This window comes from Rhinopithecus roxellana, chromosome 2 (assembly GCF_007565055.1).
Source record: "Rhinopithecus roxellana isolate Shanxi Qingling chromosome 2, ASM756505v1, whole genome shotgun sequence".
In the NCBI taxonomy this organism is placed as follows: Eukaryota; Metazoa; Chordata; class Mammalia; order Primates; family Cercopithecidae; genus Rhinopithecus; species Rhinopithecus roxellana.
Genome location: NC_044550.1, coordinates 31130831 through 31152068, shown reverse-complemented (window position 1 = coordinate 31152068; position 21238 = coordinate 31130831). Strand labels below are relative to the sequence as shown.

Genomic DNA, 21238 nt, shown 5'->3' with positions numbered 1-21238 from the left:
CGAACTTCTCCAAAACTGAATCCATCCCCTCCCCATATCGCTCTTGTTTTTGTTTCCCTAATCACTTATATAGCTCTACCATTCATCCACTAATTCTCCCAGATCAAAAATCTGAGTGTCTGTCCATATTCTGCCTCACTTTCCCGATTTCTGTACCCAGTTCCACTGATGCACCTTATAAACCTCTTTCCCACCTGTCTGTCCTCTCCACTCACATCTCCACTACCTTTGTTTAGGCCACCATATTCTCATCTGGATTATTGCTGACGGTGTCCTAATTCTTCTTTACCCCACCAGTCTTGCCTTTTCCTCTCTTCCATTCTTTCACTAACTCTAGACTGATCTTTCTGGAAAGAAAAATAACAATAATCCACTGTGTCATTCCCATGCTTAAATTGTTTCATTCCCTTTCCAGTGCCTTTGAGGGATCCATGAGCTACCCTAGCCTACCTGCTTAATCTCATTTCCTTTAGAAACCCATGTCCAAGCTGTACGGGAATTTTAGCACCTCTAAATGCCCTATGTTCCTCATCTTCCTTAACTCACTCAAGCTATTCCCTGCTGCTCTTCACCCCTTTTCTTTTGGCCTTATTACTGTCCTCAGGTCCTCAGCTCAGGTGCCACCTCCACCACGGAGATGTCACTCACTTTCCAAATCTGGGTTAAGTGTCCCTTCCTACATGTTCTCATGGCAACCTGTGTCTCCTCATAGAATGAAAATGAACTATATTATAATTGTACATCCTGCCAGACCAGGGGGCAGCAAACTTTTTTCTGTAAATGGCCAGATAGTATGTATTTTAGGTTTTGCAGGCCTTGTGGTCTGCAAAGTTAAGTAAAAAATAATTACTTAACTCTAACATTTACAGTACAAAAACAACCACAGAATATATGATAATAGAAAAGCATGGCTGTGTTCCAAGAGAACTCATTTATGGCCACTGAAATTTGAATTTCACATAATTTTCATGTGTCACAAAATATTAAAAACTTCAACTATGTAAAACTAAAAATGCCATTCTTAGCTCGAAGGCTGTACAAAAACAGGTGGGTGGGCCAAATATAGTGTACAGGCTGCCACTGGCTGATCGTTGCACTATTCCATGAGCTTCTCACAGCCAGGGCAGTGTCTCATCTGACTCTGTATTCACAGTTCTTAGTACAGTATCCTGTTTATAGTAGGTGCTTAATAAACATTTGTTGAATAAGTAAAACTTGCACAGCTAGTAGTAAGTGATAGTGTCGGGATTTAAACCTGAGTCAATTTGAGTTAGCAGTGTGATGTCTCACTGTCCATTTTGTGATTGAAACTGTATGTGATGTAACATACTTAGAACATATTTGAGATATCAAAAAAGTAATTCTAGAAGCACCTTGGGTATTACTTGAACTCTTTCATTACTGTTATTAGCTGCTACTCAGCCTACCGTACCATGTACCCTTTCCATCACCCCCCTATAACTTGACCTTATTTACTCCATTTCCAGGTGTTTAAAATAGTCCAGGATTCGGCCACTTAAATTTTTTTTTTTTTTAAATAAAGCTTCTAACTGTTTTCAGCTTTGGAAGCAGAAACCTCCAAACTTTGTAAGTTACATAAATGCTTAGAGCATCATAACCTTCAAAAGGTTGCCAATTAGAAGAAATCTTAAGCATTGTCAGGAAATTCCTTCTCTCTATATACAGTCTTATGTATAGTTGACTCTCTGCTTTCTTTCCCTTTAAAAGTCGGAACACAGAATATAGAACTCCACTACATGGGCACTGTGAGGTCCTTGTGACCTCACCTTTCAAACAGGATATGGTTACCTGGGAAACTAAGTTAATTACATATGGAACATCAGAGGTTAAGCTCAGGTGGCAACAGGATGGGTCAGATCAAGGAAGACTGAGACTCCACGCCAACCCTCATGGCTGGTGAAGGCCAGGGACCCAATCACAGGAACAAGGTTAGGAGTTTGTCACCTAAGGCATGGGCACTTGGGGACAGGACAAGAGAAGCAGGACGCAAACCAGAAGCCCATTTCATTTAAAAAAGAGATTTGTGACAAGTAACTCCAACTGTTGGTGGAACTATGCAGTCAGTTAATAGTTATTTGAGAACTTGAATATAAGGCAGTCACAGGAGAAAAAGGCAGAACCAGTTAAAAGAAAACAGCAAATCAGAGTATCAGAAGGTAAAAAGCATAGGGAGGTGAGGCCAGGCATGGTGGCTTATGCCTGTAACCCCAGCACTTTGGGAGGCCGAGGTGGGCAGATCACGAGGTCAGGAGTTCAAAATCAGCCTAACCAACATGGTGAAACCCTGTATCTATTAAAAAATACAAAAAATTAGGCGGGCGTGGTGGTGCACGCCTGTAATCCCAGCTACTCAGGAGGCTGAGGCAGGAGAATCATTTGAACCCGGAAGGTGGAGGTTGCAGTGAGCCAAGATCGCGCCACTGCACTCCAGTCTGGTGACAGAACGAGACTCCGTCTCAAGAAAAAAAAGCATAGTGAGGTGAAAAGAGCTTTGGAATTGGAAGGGATGACTTCCAACTAGCTATAAATGACTAGTAAGTCATTTAAATTTTCTCAATAAACCTGTCTATTAGTCTATTAGATGATTAAACTGAATTCAGTTCTCACTGAATATTGAGTTGAATACTCATATCTCTAAAGTCCCTTCCAGCTTTAACATTTAAGAATTAAAAACTGTTTTAGAATTGAAACCACAAATTGTCCTGGTTTCAGACAAGTTTGGTACCTGAGCAGGAGGCAAGGAAGTATTTACAATTCAAATGTAGTGGTTTTATAGGAGTAACAAGTCAAGCAGGTCATCACATGTTGTGACTGTTTCTGACTTTACTCTCTCCTATCTTTGTATCATAGCTTCACTCGCTCCTTGTAATGTAGCTGTTATATGACAACTTCTTTCACTGCTTTTACAAGCTGTACTGCTTCAACACTGGCCAAAACTTCCTAAACTTCCACCAAACATTTTCATCACATTGAGAATACAAGAAACAATTTGAAACAAAATTTTCAGTGTGGTTTTTCAAACCTGATCAGTGATGAAGCTGGATGTAGGCAGGATATCTCACCTTAAAATCTTTTTTTCTTTTTCTTGAGACAGGGTCTCACTCTGTTGCCCAGGCTGGAATGCAGTGGTGTGATCATAGCTCACTGCCTCCTGGCCTCAAGCAATCCTCCCTGCTTGGCCTCCCAAAATGCTGGGGTGACAGGTGTGAGCCACTGTGCCTTGCCACATACCTTAAAAACTTATAAGAGTGAGAAAAAGGGACCATAAATTTTTACGGCTAGAATGACTTAAAATTCCTGCACAATTCAAGTAGCATTTCAGGAGTAGCAACATCCCCACATACGCTTTTACCTAGGCAGTTCATCAGTAAAGGTATTTGTCAAGTAGCTTTCTTGCAGCCTGGAAGAAAGTACATGTTAAAAACAACACCGGGGCCGGGCGCGGTGGCTCAAGCCTGTAATCCCAGCACTTTGGGAGGCCGAGATGGGCGGATCACGAGGTCCGGAGATCGAGACCATCCTGGCTAACACGGTGAAACCCCGTCTCTACTAAAAATACAAAAAACTAGCCAGGCGAGGTGGCGGGCGCCTGTAGTCCCAGCTACTTGTGAGGCTGAGGCAGGAGAATGGCGTGAACCCGGGAGGCTTGCAGTGAGCTGAGATCCGGCCACTGCACTCCAGCCTGGGCGACAGAGGAAGACTTCGTCTCAAAAAAACAAAAAACAAAAAACAAAAACAAACAAACAAACAAAAAAACAAAAAACAAACAAACAAACAAACAAAAAACACCGGGCTGGTTTTTACTTGGTAAGTTTGAGCAAAGTGGTAGCTATACCAAACCCGGGGGTGGCTGAATGTCTTTCTATTTAGCAGTGAAAGTGATGGGAAACCAGCCAGATGGTCCTGATTTTAGGGTGAAATAGAGAGGTAAGCGCCAGATCTCATATAGGTTGCCTTTATTTCTGAGCGGTTTCTCTCAGGACGGTGAGCTAAACGCTGGGTGCTTTTACAGGCAGAGATTCCTGTTTGGGGCTAGGATCAGCCATCCTACTTCACAAACAAGGAATATGCGGACGAAGGAGTATACAGAACGCTAACAACCCCAGTATCAATGGAAACCCCACTTCCCAAACTTTTCCTTTGGGACATCTCCCCCACCCCCCACTCCTCCCGTGTTACACGTTGCCAGGCTGCTTTGGGCGTTCCTTCCTCTGTAGTGCATTGCACGGATACATCATCAAATGTGCGTGTACACGTGCCAGATTCGCCTTTAAAAGGTAATTTCCTCTAGTTCCAGATCGTGTACTTTCCTGTATGTAACGGTAGTGCAGTACCTGAACTATTAGTTATTTAAGTAATACGTAATGAATGAAGAGCTGAAACTGCAACCTGTTGATGGAAGAATGAATGAACGCGCTCCCCTCCTTCCTACCGGGCTGCGCGGAGAAAATACCGTTCTGATTTAGCCATGACGTTAAAGGCTTTGACCTGTAGGGGGAGGGTAAAGAAAAGACGGGAAAAAGAAAACCAAAACACAAAAAAACCGGAAAAAGGCAAAAAGCGAAAAGCGGGAGGTCGCTTGGCTGCTCGCTGGCCCAGTCCGGTGGCCCCGCCCCGCGGCGGCCGGTAGCTGTGCGCGTGCGCAGGCGGGAGCGCGGCGGCGGGTCCAAGCCCGGCGCTGGGGGCGCGCAGCCGGGAGAGGGTTTGACGTGGCAGTTCCCAGCCCAGCTGCAACTCCGAGCGTGAGACCAGGCTGAGGGGACGCCGGCCGGGTAAGAGGCTCGGGGGAGAAGCGGCCGCAGCGGGAGCCGGGCCGCCGAGGGCTGCCGGCAGTAGACGCAGAGCCGCCAGCGCTCCGAAGCCCGCGGGGTGAGGGAGCGGGAGCAGGTAAAGCCTCTCACCCGCGGACGCGCTCAGGCGGGACAGTCCCTGCCCAGGCACAGCGGAGCGGGTTGCCGCGCCGGGCCCGGGGACAAGGCGGGAGACCGGGTGCTCACCTGAGGCAGGGGCGGCGGGAGAAGACCTCATTCTTTGTTCCTTTAGCCTTTTAGTGCAGTTTAATAGTGGGGCGGGCGGGATGGGGGAGAAGGAGGTGGGGTGGGCGTGGGCATTTTTTACCCGCCCCCACCTTTTGCCTTGGGATGCAGGAATTGCCTAGTTAGGATCCTCAGTGACCACCATTCGAATGTCATTGACAGCGGTTTTCTCGTCTCCTTATCAACTTTATTTCCTTTTTTGAAGGAAGGGAATGTTGGATGTATTCATGGTGAAAATGGCAACTATATCTTGAAGCTTCGGGACATCCGAATAGTGAAACTGATCTGGCCAAATACGAACTTGTTCCAGGGTTAGAAGTGCACCTTGGCTAGAGTTGCTGGGTGACAGTGAGCCAGGGGGCCGTTCTGGGATTGGGGCTCCCCAGATTTTGATCCTAGGCCTGCTTATGCCAAGTGGCTTTCTGCCATGTCGCCGCTTGAAGCTGAGTCAGGTTTCTTTAACTTGGTGCTCTGTGTGAGGAAGTTTGACGTGGCAAACTGGGTAGCGTGAGGAAGCTGATTCCTCTCAGTACCAGTTCAGAGGGACCTGTGGCTGCTTCCTGTTCTTTGGAGTGACCATCTCAGCCTCTCTTTTCTGTCACTCAGCAACAGGCTGCTACTTAGGTGTGTTCGTGCCGACTTCCTAAGGGCTCTTGGTTGGATGAGCTTGACCAAAGCTCAGGCTGCCACGTCTCTCTCTGCTAAGTGGGAGGAGGAAACAAGGGTTGTCAGGAACAAAGTGGACCAGAAGGCCTTTGCCTGCCTCTCTCCTCTTTTTCAGTTCTCCTCTTCCCAGAAGGAAGTGATCTCACAATATTTTTACATGGTTGCTTTTATTTTGTAAACTTATAGTTTAATATGGAAACAAAATCAAATCACAAATTTTAGGCTTCACATTTTAAATGTGAGATGTTATTTCTTGAGTATAGACAGATTCTAAGTCTTAGCAGGTACCACCGATCTCTTATCTTAAATTGTAGCAAATAAAAGAACAAAAGGAAGAATATGCCTGTATGGGGGCAAATAAACTGGAGATAAATTGTAGAATCAGTGGAAATCTGAAAAGGCTTCATTTCCTAAAAGAAGGAACTGAGGCTTAGAGAGGTTCTTCAGCTCATTCCATGTCACACAGTTAAGTATGGCAGATATAGAATGAAAACACACTTCTCTTGCCAGGATTCAAAGCATTTTCTGCCGTATTTAAAATTTTTTTTTTTTTTAAATCATCAGTCCTATGAAATATCTCTTATTTTGTTAAAACCTGGAAAAAATGGAAAATTTAAAGCAAAATTGAGTTCTGATTAGAATCAAGATAAAAAAAAGAATCAAGATGAGTCTGTTATATTTGTGATGTGTGTGCCTACACACTTACAAAATTACACTTTTTTTCCTTAGTCCCTTAAATATAGGTGCATATGTTCTTAGAGATGTGATATCATTTAAATTAGAAAGAAATTCTGTCGCCTTTGAAAAACCACTGACAATACTCAAGTGGTTATAGTGACCACCTGGCTTGGTCTAATTATGACTCATAAAATAAGCCTATTATCAACTTTATCTGTTGCTATGTTTGTTGGACTATGATTTCTCTTTGTCTTAATGACTAGATTAAAATAACTAATTAGAGGAGCACTAAAAAGACATAAGTGATAAAACATCTGATTGCAGACTACTGGCAGTTGTGGTGGTCAGTCAATTGAATGGCATGGTGTGCTCTGTGCTGAAATGTGACCATGGAAACCAAAAGCACAAAATCATAGGAACACTTATGAGAGACTATCTGCGAAATGCTTCAGGCTTCCGTTAAAAAAGTGGTTGGGAGCTGTTATTCAAGTCTCATGCTTGAGAATTTGCCCAGAATTATTGAAGTGATTTACTGAATTTCAGAGAGCTATGGTTAGACCCTTTTTAGGGGATAATGATACATTGTATAATACAAAGATTTCTCATGTACCTGATAATTGTACTTTTCTTCAAACCATCATAAACATGTATTAACAGTGTTTATATTTTTAATATTTAAACACTAAATAAACGTTTAAATTAAGTGACTAAAACTCTCTTGGTAACATGTTTCTTGTTTCTCTGTTGCAGAGTTCTTTTGTAGATTTATCCTTTGGAATGATATTTTCATAATGAGTCAACAAGGTTACGTGGCTACACCCCCATATTCTCAGCCTCAGCCTGGAATAGGCCTTTCTCCACCTCATTATGGGCACTATGGGGATCCGTCGCACACAGCATCTCCAACAGGTAAAGTGTGTTATTTTGACTTGTATGTGATTATTTAGTTCTCAGGCTCAGAGGCGTAAGATGTTCTGAAAGAGGAGATTTGAAAGCATTGAATGATCATTATATAATGAAATGGCTTGAGATTACAGGATCATTTGGAAAAGGCTCTCATAGCAGAGCTCTACATCACTAGTTTGGTTATTGCATGGAATACAAGTTTGGTTTTTAAATATAGACTAAAACAAACACTTCCTGTTTTATTTTTACTGTGAGTCTTGTTCTTGCTGTTAATTAGTGATATAAGATTATTGTAAACATTGAATAAAAAAAGAATTACATTTATAAATGAATTAAATTTGCATATCCTTATCTAGGATTGGCCCTAGATAAATCTGTCCATCAGTTATATGTGAGGATAATTCTTTGTACAATTCTTTATACAAATGGACCTTGTATAAATCAATGAGTAACTCTCAGAACTCACTGGAACTAGCTCAGATATCTGGGATCCAGGCTGTGCTAGGTAGAATGTATATGGTACAAAGTCAGCAAGGGGTAAGGACTCCCTGTAGCGGGGCTTGATGTTAGCAGCCACACAGAGTATGCTGCAGAAGATGCTCTGAGATTGTGAATTACCTGTGGAAAGTCACTCTTATGATTTATTCCTCCCCAGATTTTAAAGATGTCCAGATGAAGCCTCCCTCTTCTTGTTCAGGACAATTCTCTCCAGAATGTTTATAATCTTGCCTTACTGGATCCTGTAGAAACCATTAACCCCTCCACTTTCTATCTGGTGGTTCATTTCTCCTCAGCATTTATTTATGAAGATAATTATAAATTATTCTTTTTTATGATCTATCGAAGTCTGGCCCTAAAAGCTTTCCCTGTACTGTCTTATTTAATCCTCATACAATGCTATGAAGTAAGTTATTTTTGCAGGTAAAAAAACTGAATGTCTGGTGTCGTGGTGTCATGTGACTTGTCTGAGGTCACAGATAGCAAGTAGTAGCACCAGGATTCATACCCAGATCTCTCAAGAAGACAAAAAACAAACTGCATACACACCTAAGTATAACACTTTGTATTGTTCACTCTTCCCTCTTCACAGGCATCTTCTTGAGAAAGTACTCACTATGCTTGGTGATCTCCACCTTTGCCTCTCCTTCCCTCCATGGCTCAGCATAGTTTACACTTCATAGTTTGTCACCCCATCCACACTTCCACTTCCCTCACCAGGACTATCGGTGTCCTATTTCTCAAGCAGAAGACATTGTGCTGTCTGTCCTCTTTTGTATTTGACACTGTTTACCACTCTCATTTTTATGAAACTCTTTTCTCCTTTGGTTTCAATGACACTATCCTTTTGTTATTGTTTTTTGAGGTGGAGTCTCCCTCTGTCCACCAGGCTGGGGTGCAGTGGTGTGATCTCAGTTCACTGCAACCTCCACCTCCTAGGTTCTAGTGATTATCCTGCCTGCCTCAGCCTCCTGAGTAGCTGGGATTACAGGCGCCCGCCACCATGCCCGGGTAGTTTTTGTATTTTTAGTAGAGATGGGATTTCTTTTTTTTTTTTTTTTTTTTTTGAGACGGAGTCTCGCTCTGTCGCCCAGGCTGGAGTGCAGTGGCCGGATCTCAGCTCACTGCAAGCTCTGCCTCCCGGGTTTACGCCATTCTCCTGCCTCAGCCTCCCAAGTAGCTGGCCCGGCTAGTTTTTTGTATTTTTTAGTAGAGACGGGGTTTCGCCATGTTAGCTAGGTTGGTCTCGATCTCCTGACCTCGCGATCCACCCATCTCGGCCTCCCAAAGTGCTGGGATTACAGGCTTGAGCCACCGCGCCCGGCCGAGATGGGATTTCACCATGTTGGCCAGGCTGGTCTCGAACTCCTGACCTCAAGTGATCCACCTGCCTCCGCCTCCCGAAGTGCTGGGATTATGGGTGTAAACCATTGTGCCCGTTTTTTTTTGGTTGCTTTCTGGACATTTCTTTGGAAGGGGTTCTACATGACCCTTAAGTGTTGCTGTTTCTCCCTCCATGTTCCATCTTCACCACTGTTCTCCCACGCTGTAGATTTTTCCCTAAGCTGGATCATTCACAGAAAGTGCTTGTCTCTCAGATCTATTTCTCCAGCCCAGATGCCTCTCCTAAGCTCTAGACCAGGGGTATCCAGTCTTTTGGCTTTCCTGGGCCACACTGGGAGAAGAATTGTCATGGACCACACATAAAGTATACTAACAATAGCTGATGAGCTAAAAAAAAAAAAAATAATAAATCAAAAAGATCTCATAATGGTTTAAGAAAGTGTTCAAATTTTTATTGGGCCACATTCAAAGCTGTCCTGGGCCACATGTGGGCCGTGGGTTGGAAGAGCTTGCTCTAGACCCATATTTCCAGTTGTCCGCCTTTGTTGAGGCATATCACAATCACCATACCCAAAACAATTCCATATTCATCGTGGAAGCCTATGTTTTTTGGCATTTCAGATCTCACTCATTAGCATCACTTATTTGGTGATCCACACCAGAAACTTTATTTAAAAAAAAAAAATAAAAACAAAAACAAACTTGGTGGGGTGTGGTGGCTCACACCTATAATCCTAGCACTTTGGGAGACCAAGACAAGTGGATCACTTAAGGCCCGGAGTTTGAGACTGTCCTGGCCAACATGGTGAATCCCAGTCTCTACTAAAAAAATAGAAAAAAATAATTTGCTAGGCATAGTGGCACATGCTTGTAATCTCAGCTATTTGGGAGGCTAAGGCATGAGAATCTCTTGAACCAGGGAGATGGAGGTTGCAGTGAGCCAAGATCATGCCACTGCACTCCAACCTGGGGAACAGAGTGAGACTCTCTCAAACAAACAAACAAACAAGCAAGCAAAAAAACCTCTCCCTCGTTTTTACCTCCTCCAGTGCAATTGGTCTCCCAAATCTTTTTGGAGTGATTGTAAACAGCTTTCCTACCTGCTTTCTCCTTTCCATTCTCCTGTCACTCTTTTTGTTCAATCCATCCATCTCTCACATGGATTACTAAAATGATCATGTAACTATTATCCCTGTCTCCAGTACTGCCTTTTTCCAAACCATCAACTCCTGAGCCAGAGGGATTTTTTATACCATGCAAATCTAATTTGAATTCTACTTTTGTGTTCTAATACTTTTGCAGGCCTCTATACTATTTGCCATACTGTGTTATAATAGATGTTCCTATAGTAGATGTTCCTGGAGCAGAGAAGGCACTCATGACTACTTTAAAAAAACTTTTTTAAATTTGCAAATAAAAAACTATATGTACATATATATTATGTACAACATATTGTTTTGAAATATGTATACACTGGAATGGTTAAATTGAGCTAATTATAAATGTTTATTCAGTGAAGTGAATGACAAACTGTAGCACTCATTAGCAAAACACTCTGGTATTCACCAATATTTAATTAAATTAAATTAATTTATTTATTTGAGACAGGGTTTTGCTCTGTTGCCTAGCTTCCGAGTAGCTGGTAGAGATGAGGTCTCCCTGTATTTCTCAGGCTGGTCTTGAACTCCTCAGCTCAAGTGATCCTCTCGCCTTGGCCTCGCAAAGTGCTGGTATTATAGGAGTTAGCCTCGGCACCTGGCCTTACCAGTGTTTTTAAAAACTGTCTTTGTTGGATTAAATCCTTCACACTTTAATTTAAACTGATTTCTCCTTACTTAATGGATATTAAATATCAGGTGAATAACCAGGCTATTATACTCTCTGCAAATATACCTTTCTATGCATATTATGGTGTTTTAGTTTAATTATTTAAGACTTTCACTAAATTACCCCACCTCTTATATCTCTGATTATATTCTGCTGAATAACCTTAGATACCTTAATCTTCAGTCTTCATGTGTCTTGTCTAACCTTTTAGTGATCCTTTTATTGGTCTCCTGACAGACACAAGCAAACTTGTTGTGATTCCTTGAAGTATCTGTTCCACTGTAGATCTGGCCAGTGCTAACTCTTGCTTTGTGTTGCTCACATTATCATATCTCCATTTATGCCTATTCATTGTGTTTTTGTAAAGCTAGTGCTGTATACTAACACCTTTTTTTTTTTTTTTTTTTTTTTTTGAGGGACAGGGTCTTGCTTTGTTGCTCAGGCTGGATTGCAGTGACGAGATTATAGCTCCCTGCAGCCTTGAACTCACAGGCTCAAATGATCCTCCTGCCCCAGATTCCCAAGTGGCTAGTACTATAGGTATGCTCCACCATGCCCAGCTAATTTTAAATTTTTTTTGTAAAGATGGGGTCTCACTATGTTGCCCAGTGCTGTCTCGATCTCCTGGCCTCAAGCCATCCTCCTGCCTTGGCCTTCCAAAGTGCTGAAATTACAGACATGAGCCACTGCACCCAGCCACAAATTTAACAGATTTATTTGATGAACAAAATAATTGTGGTAATATGACATTGAATAAAAGAAGCCTAATCTCAGTCCTCATAGTGTTTACTTTGTGAGAAATGCACTAAATAACAATGACAATTTTGGGGGGAAGTACTGTTGTAAAGGAAGTAGAGGGTGGTATGGAAGCACGTGGCAGGGGCGCCTAAACAAGACTTAGGGTGGAAGGGCTGCTTCCTGGAGGGAATGCCTTGAAACATGAGTGAAAATTAGCCAGGTCAGGAAGCAGTTTGCTGGGACTGGAAGGCGGTACTTTTCAGGACCTGCAAGACATTTGGCATGGCTGGGGAGTAGCATGGGAACGGTGAGAGATGCCACTGGTGGAGAAATGTAGGATCATTTTAAGGAATTTAGGCTTTATTGTAAGGGCAGTAGAGTACCACTGAAGTGATTTAATCTGGGAAGGGTCACAATCCAATGTATGCACATTTTAGAAAGCTACATAGCACATTAGTAAGTGTGGAGAAGTAATTACAGCTGTGCGTACTGCTCTCTGCAGTAGGGTTTTTCAACTTCAGCACTATTGACATTTGGGGCCAACGAATTCTTTGTTGGGGGAGGGTAGCAGGGTGCCATCCTGTGCCTTGTGGGATATTTAGTAGCATCCTTGGTCTCTATCCATTGGATGCCTGTAGTACCTCCCCCAACCTTCTGGGAGTTGTGGCAACCAAAAATGTCCCAGACATTGCCAGATGTCCTATTTTAGGGACAAAATCGCCCTTGGTTGAGGACACTGGTCTGGAGACTGACAGTTAAGAATTATTAATGTCCTATAACTAGGACGGGGCTGTGGGGTGGTGATAGGGCTCCTAATAGTGAGCTTATATAGGTGCACCATCCAGCACGGTGCTTTAGGGACCATAGCCATTACAATTCTACCCATATAATAGGGAGTTTATCTTTGTTTATTTTAGATAAACATTTTTGCCCCCAACAAATGGCTTTTACTTTTGGTTTTAGTTTGTCAGGTCCAGGACCAAATTCAAGGCATGCTTTTCTGTGATGTGGTTTGGTGAGTGTTCCTTTGCTGATAACAGTACCCTCTAGTGGAAAGGGATTTGTTAAAGGGTATCAGGAAGCAAACAAAACATCAGAAAAAGGCAGAGAACCAGACTTGGGAGTATGTGGTCCATGAAGATGAACATTGCCCATGCAGTACCATTCCACCAGAAGTCACCACCTTTCTTCCCCAGGAGAATCATCTCTGCCACCAGGCTGACCAGAGTCTCCCAGAGGTGTGCTGCTTTGCTGAATTTAGAGCACATGGCAAAACAAATTGTAAGGCAGTCTAGGAATTTTCACTTTTCCACCTCAAGACCGTATATTAATATTAATAGAAAAGCAAGTAAGAAGGGGATTGGAATTGTTGAGTTTACTGGTCTATAGTATCTGCCACTGTATTAGAGACCAACTTGTGATCTTAGATTTTTTTTTGATGGGGTTTGTCTAAGAACAGTTCATTCTCATTACATGGTGTTCCTTTCCTATTAAAATTCTTATACTGCTCTATAAAGAACCTGATTCTCTTTGTGTTTGAGTACTTTTGAAAATGCCAGTAACATGGCTGGGGGAAGACTATGACTTTGCAGATATCAATGATACTGACTTCCCTTTGCCCTGGGGGTGGAGTGCAAGTGACGCATAGGACTTTGCAGTCTGATCCCAGCCAACCTGGACAGCCTCCACTCTGGCTACTTTCCCTCCCAGCCTCTCCACACCAAGCCTTTCCTCTGTCCTGATTGTGCCATCTCTCTCATGTCTTTGCTCAAGCTTTGCCTTCTAACTGGAATCCCTTATCCTGTCTTCTATATGAAGAAAACTGCTTCTCCTTCAAGATTCAGCTCAAGCAGTCCTTCTTTGAACTCTTCTCAATTCCCCCAGGAAGAGTTAGGTAGTCTCTCTGCATATTGTAACAGTCATCACAAGACATTGTAATGATTTGTTTACATGGTTGTCTCTTCTCTCAAATGGCTCAAAGGCACCTTAAGTGTATGTTGAATAATAATGAGAATGATTTGAGAATGCCACAGAATGATTTGAATCATTGCCATAGGGTTGATTCCCAAACAAAAGAGAGAGCACAGTAAGATTGATGTATAAATTCTGCGTGCATCTATCAGAGCTGTTTTTTTTTTTTAAATTCTCTAGACATGTTTATAGGGGTTTTCATGAAAATTGCTATTATCCTACTTATTTTTTAAAAAGGGGAATATTTTTGGGGAGCCGGGAGGCAAATAAGAAAAAAGAAAAAAAAAAGAAGAAAAAAAAGACCGAAGTTGAATGTATATTAATGCTACTGTTGTGAATTGCCTACTTTTGTCCAAAATAATGTTTTTAAAATGAAAATATAAATGTGTTTGTAATTATGGTGCATATGCTTTGTTAGAATAAAAATGCTCAAGAAAAGAGTGCAGGGGCTATGGCCAGGGAAGACGAAACAGCTGTTTTGAAAACTGTCATATCCATTGCTTCATTTAATTCTCAGAACAATCCTTGGAGCTAGGGAATATTATTGCCATGACATGGGATTACAAGTTGAAGCTCTGAAAAATAAAATATCTTATCAGAGTCACAAATTCAAACTTGTCTGTGACTGCAAGTCTCATGTTTTTCTAACTTTGCTGGGTTTGGGGTTTAGAACTTTGTATTAAAATGTAGTGTTATAAGGATAACATTTATTGAAAATAGTGGTGTATGAATTTGCTAAGTAAAACTATGTAGAATTAATATAAAAATGTCCTCAGTTTAAGGAATCCTATTTTAAGAGAAGAAACCTTGAAAAGTTTCAATATTATTCACGAAGACTGGCACTTCACTGGATACCTGTCATTTTAGATTATGCAAACATCTGAAAGCATTCTCTTGAAAGCAATATGACAATATAAGAAACTCTTCCTGGGTGACTACACGTCATCAGTCAATTCCTTTCTATCCAAGGGAATAAACTTTCTATCTGAGGGAATAAAGGAAACGTTAATATGAAATACCACGACGAAGTGAAAGCGGGGAGTGCATAGCAGGCAGCTAGGTGGTCATCGAAGACCTTGCCAGAGAGCAGGGTATGGTCAAAAGTAAATTGAACGAGTGAAAACAAGCAAGTGGAGAGAGCAGATAGAATAATTGAAGTTTTTCTCTTTTTTTCTTTCTAGAAGCTAGAAAAGGTCTTAGGTAATCTAGTCTAAGCCTTTCATTTTGCAGGAAGAAAACTGAGGTCCTTAAAGATAAGCTTCTTGCCAAGGGTCATACAACTAATAAGTAACCATGTGGGGCCTTGAACTGCTCTAACCCAAGCCCAGTGATTGCTCTCCTCTATTGCAATTTCTCAAGAAGAAAAGAGAGAAATGTCTGAAGACAGTTCCAAAGAGAAGTCTTTAAAGGTCTCTATTTGAGAAGAGCTGCTAATAAATGAAAACAGTCATTCCCAGAAGCATTCATTAATTGCATGTGGTCCCCTATTTTGTCTGAGCAAGCATGATGAGTCTGACTGTCAGTGAGCAGTCCCCCAGCTGTTTATCATCCAGCTGTTTAGGATCCTGGAAAAATTATTAAGCTCTGAAGGAAGTGCTCAGGATTTTTAGAAAAATAGACCCTACTCCCCATCTGCTTTTGTTGTGCTGTAAGTCAAAAGCATTTCTAGTGTTCTCCCCCATGCCCCATTTAGTTACAGTTAGAATGCTGTACCATGACCCTTCCTGCTTTTTCCAGGTTTATTTCTGATATCTAACTGCCGTTTTTCATTGCGCGTTCTAGTATTCTTTGCGTGATAATGTGCTTTATCAAATGCCTCTGTCATATGCAAATTTATTTTTTTCTGTTTTAGTTTCTGTTTAGTGATAAAATGGTTCCCTTCTTTTCTCCTCTTTCATCATTATGATAGTCAAATACTCATGCCAGAGCCTGGTGTTGACAGGTCTGTAGGTGATGGTTAAGCTTGAAAGAGATTTTGTTCTAATCCATTTATTTCCCTCCTCCTCCACCTAGTTTTCATTTTTAACCTAATGACTTTGCCTCATCTCTCTTTGTACTTTAATACACTTCTAAATTCATGCCCCTCTCTTGTAGGTATGATGAAGCCAGCAGGGCCTTTGGGGGTCACTGCCACTGGGGGAATGTTGCCTCCGGGTCCTCCACCTCCTGGGCCCCATCAGTTTGGTCAGAATGGAGCTCATGCTGCTGGTCACCCTCAACAAAGGTAAGCTAGGTAGATTCCAGCCTTCGTTTGTATATTCTCCTAATATGATTTCAGAAATACCTTCTAAGCTTGTATGTTTATTGGTTGAAAGTTTGACTGAAATGTCTACATCCCTGAAAGGATCTATTAGATAACTGCCCTAGGAAACAAAGCAATAAGAAAAGTTATGGCTGGGCATGGTGGTTCATGCCTGTAATCCCAGCACTTTGAGGGGTTGAGTTGGGCAGATGGCTTGAGCCCAGGAGTTTGAGACCAGCCTAGGCAACATAGTGAGACCCCGTGTCTACAAAAATAGAAAAAATTAGCCGGCCTGGTGGCGCATGCTTGTAGTCCTAGCTACTGGAGAGGTTGAGATGGGAGGATCCTGTAAGCCCGGGAAGTCAAGGCTGCAGTGAGCTATGACTGTGCCATTGCACTCCAGCCTGGGCAACACAGTGAGACCCTGTCTCAAAAAAAAAAAAAACAAGAAAAGTTATGAAGAAAAAGACAATATTAGTAGGTATTTTAAAATGTATCAAAAAGTACTTGTGTCAATACCATACCTTTTAGTTTTGAGTTATGTTCATTTTAGACTTTCATGTCAGTTTCTAATTCCTTTAGATGCCCATGGCCTATATTCTTGAATAAAATTTTAAATCATTCTATTTTCTTAGATCCTTCACAGAACTGAGCTCAGTGCCAATGGGTGCTTAATAAATATTTTAAAATTAAATCAGATTGTTGCCAGTGGTAAAGTCTAGGAGCTTGATGTGGAAGGCACACAGATGCCAGTGAGGGATTCTCAAAAGGCAGAGCTGTAGTAAAAACAACACAGGAAATAAATCTTGTGTTTGTATTTATAATAAATTGAGGAAGGGAAAAGTTGGAAGCAGGCCTGGAGAAGCCAAGATGTATGAAATATTTAGAGCCTGCAGCCCACTAGGGACTAGTCCCTGGGAAAGAAGCCAGCATCAAACCTTCCCTGTTAGAAATCCCGTTATTGTTTATCCGGTGAGGTGTAGCTGCCGAGAACCTGTGCCAAGCCAGTGCCAAGCCACAGGCAGTGTTTGCTTTGGAGTGTCTCCCAGGATTACCCAGAGGCTTCATTTCTCAGATTCCTTCCCAGGTAGCAAGGTTTGAGGGTGGGGGGGGTGGGCAGTAACCCCTAGGTATGACTCTAGACCCTCCTAATGGTGAAGCCTTTTAGTCATGGCCTTTCATGAAGCCTATAGTCCTCCATAATAGGAAAACTCCCTCTGGGATTTTTTTTTTAAGTCATCAGGTTAATTCTCCTACAGGGCATTTGTGAGTTAGGCACTTGCTGACTCTTGTTTGTCATAATAACATTTGCCGGTTGAAATGGTAGCTATGGGATGCAGAGGGTAGGTCATTAAGTGTGATAGTGGTTTAAGCTTGGAGCAAGAAGTCAAAGGGCCTGACTCGGGACTTGACTCTACTGCCCTGAGTCTCAGAAGAGTGACAGAAAGGCAAGAGAGGAAGAGCAAAAAGACGGAGAACCAAGATGCCTCTTCTGGTTCAAGCAGTTTGCCACCTGTGGACACTGGTGAAGTTCCTTGGCCATGCCCGTCCTCATTTTCCTCACTTGTAAAATGAGAATATAGAATTCTCAGTCCAGAAGTAAAGGGGAGAAGACCTAGAAAAATTCATCATTGCTGGGTGTGGTGGTTCACGTCTGTAATCCCAACACTTTGGGAGGCTGACACGAGAGGATCGCCTGAGCCCAGGAGTTCGAGACAGCCTGGGCAACATGATGAGACCCCATCTCTACAAAAAATTTAAAAAATTAGCCAAGCATGTTGGCATGCACCTGTGGTCCCAGCTACTTCAGAGGCTGAGGTGAGAGGATAGCTTGAGGCCAGGAGGTCAAGGCTGAAGTGAACTGTATTCATGCTATTATACTCCATCCTGGGCGACAGAGGGAGACCCTGTCTCAAGGAATGAAAGAAAAAAAAAAAAAAAACATTATTGTTGTGAACTTCTAGGGATCTCAGATTTTTTTTTTTTTTTTAAAGAAATGCAAAGATTGAACAGCTGGTTTCAAGTTGAGAAAAATGTTTTAGTCACTGGTATTAGCCTGGAATTGATTTGTTTTGTTTTGTTTTGTTTTGTTTATTGCCATTTATTTCACTTGAGTAGGTTGCTTAGGAGTGAGTAAACCATGGACTTTGCCATCAAGCAGGCCCTAACTTTGTGATTGTGAGCCCAGCACAGGGTCTGGCCCAGTGAAGAGCAGAGGACTCTAGAGTCAGGACATGTTTGCTCATCTTGGCCTAGATGGTTACTAGCTAGATAAGTTACCTAACCTCTATGTGCCTAGGTTTGCTCATGACGATTTTAACAATAATACATGGTTTTGAGGATTTTAGTGATTAACGCATGCAGAGTAACCTTTCCCAGTGCACAGTGCCCATGGACTCAGCACCTTAGCATTTGTCAGTATCATTTCCATTGAATCTGAAAAGTCCACTGTTTATAGCATGTCCATCCTTAGCTCAATGTAGTTACTCATGACAGCTCAGAAATCTCTTGACAGCTTAAAGAAGCTGCTTTTATGGTGATTCCTAGGGAAGTACTGACAGATTTTACTCTCTCTCTTCTACTGTTCACTTGCTACAACTTGCATACTGGTTTGAAGGTTAGAATTGGGGTTAAAAACTGAAAAAGTCAGGGAAAAGTGTAGTATTTCAGGCTGAGCCTTCCTGCTGCCTTGCCCTCATGGAACACACTTCTGTGAATGTAGCGCAATGCAAGGGTAAAGTGCACCGTGATTGTGCAGGTGAATCATACCAGTCTGATGACAGAGGCTGTCAAAGAGCATAGATGGCATATGACTTTTCTTTGTGGATTCTAGCATTTTATCTGTGTCACTTGTACTTAGTATACCAAAGAAATATTTTAATTTTACTGTATCTAAATTATCAAACAGAAACAAGATATAAAAAAGTTACTACATTGATTTGAGTTTAACATGTAAAATTTTTATATGTAAAATACTGCTATTTTAAATATAATGTTTTATAAAATTTAAAAGTCATACCTAGTTATTTGTCTTTTTGATTTGACTGAGGAAGAATAAATTCCTTAAACTTGCAAGCAGTGCTAAAGTTATCTATATAGAGTTACTACTGGGTAGGATATTAAATAAAATCTGCAACCTAAAAATCAATGTTTTAAATTATAAGATAAAAATTCAATCAATCAATTGTAAGTGATGTATTCTGATGAAGAAACAGTGAATTTGAGGGAACAGGGGACCCATCTTCCCAAATTGAAGCTAGTATGTGTGAATCTACTAAGAAATTGATTGCAACAAAAGATGAAGGAAGGAGCAATAAAAATATGAGAAATAGTTGTTTTTTCTTCAATTTTATTTAATGTGGAAAACGATGCTAGGATGTAGTGGAACTTTCATTTTTTCTACTCTATGGGCTAGGTATTCAAAATTCTGATTTTGTTTCAACCAGATTTTGAAAAATTTGGGATCTTAATTCCGCATACAAACTTCAGCATACATCTCATTTCTTGAGCAATTTGTTGCAAACTTGAAAATGGGAAGTGTTTGAAGTTGAACAGGCCACAGAAAACGGAATCAACTCTACAGAGGATTAGGATTAAATCGAGGCAAAATTTTCAGGTTTTATTAATCATCTGGTAGTAATTCTTTATTGAATTCTTTCTGATGGTGAATCTGCTCTTCTCTGACATTCAGTGAAACAGTAAATTAAAATATATACTTGACATTCAATGAAACCATAAATTAAAATATATAATTGAATGTTTTTCAGTCTAGAGCCATGTTAAATAAAGGCAGTCAACATGATAAACATTTATTTAACTCTGTATGGTTCTTCATTTTAACATTATAGCAAAAAAAAAAAAAAAGGGGGTCATTCCATTTTACTTGCTCTTTTTCAGAATTTGAAAGCTTAGAGCTACAGAGATTAAGTGGTTTCCATGCTACGGCAGGAGGACCTGGATTCCCACCTCTGCTTTGTATGACATGCTATGTGACTTTGAATAAAGTAATGAAGTTAAAAAATATGGGCAGGGCGCTGTGGCTCACGCCTGTAATCCCAGCACTTTGGGAGGCTGAGGTGGGTGGATCACGAGGTCCAGAGATTGAGACCATCCTGGCCAACATGGTGAAACCCTGTCTCCCCTGTCTCTACTAAAAGTACAAAAATTAGCTGGGCATGGTGGTGCATGCCTGTAATTCCAGCTACTCGGAAGGCTGAGGTAGCAGAATCACTTGAACCCGGGAGGCAGAGGTTGCAGCTGAGATCTTGCCATTGCACTCCAGCCTGGGCAACAAGAATGAAACTCCATCTCAAAAAAAAAAATAAATAAATAAATAAATTTGTATATTTAAGATGTTCTTTCATCTCTTTCCTCATTTATGTGAGGGTTTTGTTAGCCATTTAATACTATTCTGTTTATTTTAAAATTGATAATAATTGCTTTTAAAAACCAAATCTATTTAAAACTTACCATATTTAAGTTGGTCAGAAAGAAATAATTTATTTGTGAATTTCTGAAATCTAACTCCTGGGCTACATGTTAGGCACTGAATGATAAGTAGGCATTTATGGGTTGAAAGTAATAACTGATGGTTATACAGTCTCTCATTCTCTATTTTAAATCCTTAACTTTTGTTAAGTTAAAAAAAAATACTTGAAGCTGCTTGTGTTATAACTCCTGTTTGAAATATATTTTGTCCTACCTGTATTGTAAAAACAAAAATGATTCACAGAATTGTATATTTAAAAGTATTAACATTTATGAAACACCTTTGACATTGTTTTGGGGGGCTTTTTTCTCCATATAAATGCAGCATCCCCAGTTTCTGCTTATCAAATCCAAAGTGTGTAACCATACCTCACTGCATCCATGAATATATTCTGTAGTACATGTGTATTCTGCCTGTGTGCAATTACTTCATTTATTCCCTATGACAAAGTTTTTTTTGTTGTTTGTTTGTTTTGAGACAGAGTCTCGCTGTGTTGCCCAGGCTGAAGTGCAGTGGTGTGATCTCGGCTCACTGCAAGCTCCACCTCCGGGGTTCACGCCATTCTCCTGCCTCAGCCTCCCGAGCAGCTGGGGTTACAGGCACCAGCCACCACGCCCGGCTAATTTTTTGTATTTTTAGTAGAGATGGGGTTTCACCGTGTTAGCCAGGATGGTCTCAATCTCCTGACCTCGTGATCCGCCTGCCTCAGCCTCCCAAAGTGCTGGGATTACAAGCGTGAGCCACCGTGTCTGGCAGACAAAGTTTTTTTAAAAGATGACAAAGTATTATTTCTTAAAAAGAAGAAATGTTTTCATCTTAGGA

General features: G+C 41.3%; 1 protein-coding gene across 3 annotated transcripts in view; it reads left to right on the top strand.

Moving 5' to 3' along the window:
- Positions 1–4653: 4653 nt before the first annotated feature.
- Positions 4654–21238, top strand: part of SEC24D (SEC24 homolog D, COPII coat complex component) — a 112332-nt gene continuing 95747 nt past the window's right edge. For 2 of the 3 annotated variants that reach the window (XM_010364856.2, XM_030917614.1), the window contains exons 1-3: positions 4654–4908; positions 7152–7310; positions 15780–15909. In XM_010364856.2, coding sequence (XP_010363158.2) covers positions 7193–7310; positions 15780–15909 — 248 coding nt within the window. In that variant the 5' untranslated portion in view covers positions 4654–4908; positions 7152–7192. The remainder of the gene's footprint in view (positions 4909–7151; positions 7311–15779; positions 15910–21238) is intronic. The other variant, XM_030917622.1, reaches the window with a different exon arrangement.